General features: G+C 31.9%; 1 protein-coding gene across 3 annotated transcripts in view; it reads left to right on the forward strand.

The window, feature by feature from the left end:
• The window catches only part of LOC106475442 (methyltransferase-like protein 2-A), a 13,726-nt gene extending 10,705 nt beyond the window's left edge, over positions 1–3,021 (forward strand). The window contains exons 5-7 of one of the 3 annotated variants that reach the window (XM_013936124.2): positions 595–655; positions 2,193–2,332; positions 2,808–3,021. In XM_013936124.2, coding sequence (XP_013791578.2) covers positions 595–655; positions 2,193–2,332; positions 2,808–3,000 — 394 coding nt within the window. In that variant the 3' untranslated portion in view covers positions 3,001–3,021. Of the gene's footprint in view, positions 1–594; positions 656–2,192; positions 2,337–2,807 lie in introns of those variants that run through there. The other 2 variants (XM_022379546.1, XM_022379545.1) reach the window with 2 other exon arrangements.
• The last annotated feature ends 239 nt before the right edge of the window (positions 3,022–3,260 follow it).

Consider the following 3,260-nt stretch of genomic DNA (forward strand, 5'->3'; position numbering starts at 1 on the left):
TAACGTTCTTTCAGATGCTTCACACTGTATTTATTGTGTCATATCAGAGTTTACTAGCAAGTTGTTAAACTTAACGTTCTTTCAGATGCTTCACACTGTATTTATTGTGTCATATCAGAGTTTACTAGCAAGTTGTTAAACTTAACATTCTTTCAGATGCTTCACACTGTATTTATTGTGTCATATCAGAGTTTACTAGCATTCCTTCTGAGATATGTTTGGACTGTATGTAAGTTGAGTGTTTAGAATGTATTTCTAAACAGTAGTACATACTATTTTATGGTAACTTATTGAATTATTTATCATAGTTATAGCAGAGAAGTTGTAATAAAGTAGGTTGTATCGTTAATGAGGTTTACGGAGTCCCTTGTCCTGCTTTTTACTTTTCATGAAACTGTTTGTATGATTAGAAATGCTTTTCTAGTATAGATATAGGTTAACTTTTAATTTTCTTAACTAATACAATCAATGAAAACCTGAAATACTAAAGAAATGTAAAAAGTAACAAAGGATTGATAAATTAAAAACATAAATACTAATATTACAAACTGTGTAAGAAGTAAAATCGATAAGAATACTTCTCATGTGTTTCAGTTCTCAAGACCTCTTTGTGTACTGCTGTGACTTCAGTGATGTAGCCGTTTCCCTTGTTAAGGTAAGTACAGTACTATATATATGCTGCATTTGGTTTCTGAAAGAATAATTGGACTTGTGAAGTGTTTCATATGTATATGTTTGGCAACATAATTTTAAGGTCTGTTGCACTAAGCTTTTGTCCTTTTACCATTTTCAGTCTTTTTGTTGGTTCAGTTTATCTGTTTAACATATCTTCAGCTGTCTTTTGATTACTTGCATGTGTTTGAACAAGATCTACTCTTTATTATGGTCATTAGTTTCTATTCCATCTTTGACAGTTGTGTTGTTTGTTCCATGGGTTTCTATTTCATCTCTGACAGTTCTGTTGTGTTGTTTATTGTTGTTCCGTGGGTTTCTATTTCATCTCTGACAGTTCTGTTGTGTTGTTTGTTGTTGTTCCATGGGTTTTCATTCCATCTTTGACTGTTGTGTTGTTTGTTGTTGTTCCATGGGTTTCTATTCCCTCTTTGACTGTTCTGTTGTGTTGTTTATTGTTGTTCCATGGGTTTCTATTCCCTCTTTGACTGTTGTGTTGTTTGTTGTTGTTCCATGGGTTTCCATTCCCTCTTTGACAGTTCTGTTGTGTAGCCTGTTGTTTATTGTTGTTCCATGGGTTTCCATTCCATCTTTGACAGTTCTGTTGTGTTGCCTGTTGTTGTTCCATGGGTTTCCATTCCATCTTTGACAGTTCTGTTGTGTTGTTTGTTGTTGTTCCATGGGTTTCCATTCCATCTTTGACAGTTCTGTTGTGTTGCTTGTTGTTAAATGATGGTTTCAAGTATAAATTATATTGAACTTTATTAGTTGTGTAATTTTGTTTTACATTATTTTTTTATGTCCAAATTACTATTTGCCTGTTTTAGTTTCTACTGTGGCTTTGACCAGTATTTTTTCTTACTGCATGTGTACTAAGTCCAACATTTGATTTATTAAACTAACAGAATGTAAATACCAATTTAAAGGTTTGTTTGTCATGTTTGTTTATTTCAAATAGTAAGACTATGAACACATTAAGTTGATTACAGAAATGTAAAAAAAAAAGAAAGGATATATACTTGTTCAAGAACAATTTAAAAGTAAGTATAGTAATACAAGAATACCTTAAAATATTTTGATCAACCAAAGAATTTTCCTTTTCAACTTATGAGATAGTACTGCATATCCTGTTAAAGAAAGAGTACGGTCACAGGCCGTCAAGGGATTATGCAGTCATAAAAACAACTGCAGTATTTTATATTTTCAGTTGTAACATAATGAAAGATACAACCAGCACAGTGTTATCCATTTTTATTTTACATTTTCAGTTGTAACATAATGAAAGATACAACCAGCACATAAAATAAAAATGGATAACACTGTGCTGGTTGTATCTTTCATTATGTTACAACTGAAAATGGGTGTTATCCATTTTTATTTTACATTTTCAGTTGTAACATAATGAAAGATACAACCAGCACAGTGTTATCCATTTTTATTTTACATTTTCAGTTGTAACATAATGAAAGAGACAACCCCCCAAAGAATTATGTCTTGTAATTTTATATATTTTCTTGCAGAGTAACGAAAAGTACGACCCAGCAAAATGCTATGCCTTTTCCTGTGACGTGACTGCACACACCTGGCTTGTGCCCTTTCCAGAATGTTCTTTAGATGTTGTTCTCTTAATCTTCGTGTTGTCAGCTATTCACCCTGAAAAGTAAGTATCTGTTAAGTGAAGTGTTGAACGTACAACAACTGTTGAGTCTGTAAAAATGTACACAAGTAAATAGACAGGTTTGTCTCTTGCCACAAAGTAAATTATTAGAAGTTGTTATATTTGAGAGGTGAATCTTTCTTTTCTGTTGTGTCCAAATAGCTAGTTAGTAATAAAATTACGCTGGATGTGTTTTGATAAAGTTTTGTTTAACTTCTTTGCATTGTATCCTAATAAGAAAAAAATTAACATCAGAAACTTAAAGAAAGAAAAATTGTGATTCTAAAAGTACTTTAAGGAAAAGTAGATTCTTTGAATATCATTAGTGGTTATTAATGGGAGTTTTTCCTGTTAACAAATCACATATACTTATTCTGTTCAATTAATCAACTGAAGCTTCAGTCTGGTGTTCCAGAATCAAGTACACAAGTTTTATAAACTGATTTTCTCCACTTCATCATATTTACCATTATTTCAGAATGCAGCAAGTGATTAACACTATAGTCAGGTATCTGAAACCAGGTGGATTGGTTCTCTTTCGGGATTATGGACGACATGACATGGCTGAGTTAAGATTCAGACCAGGCAGTTGTCTTCAGGATAGTTTTTATGTTCGAGGAGATGGAACACGAGTGTATTTCTTTACACCAGGTAAAATGTTATCTTCTTGATACAAATATTTATCTCTTTAATATGATTTTACCTTGTTAGCTTAATAGTATCCATTTTAGTTCCTGTTCTAAAGGGATTCAGTGAATGATCAAAGTATACAAAATGTTAAATGAACCAGTGTAATAGTTCTATGGCTCCTTTTTATCAGGTTTCATTAAAAAAGTTCTTATGAAGTTTAAAAACGAATGATGTGAGATTCATTCCTGATTTGAAGACATGTTTTGATGTTCAGGATACTTATAATCATGTCTCAGATACT

This window comes from Limulus polyphemus, unplaced genomic scaffold (assembly GCF_000517525.1).
Source record: "Limulus polyphemus unplaced genomic scaffold, Limulus_polyphemus-2.1.2 Scaffold8587, whole genome shotgun sequence".
In the NCBI taxonomy this organism is placed as follows: domain Eukaryota; kingdom Metazoa; phylum Arthropoda; class Merostomata; order Xiphosura; family Limulidae; genus Limulus; species Limulus polyphemus.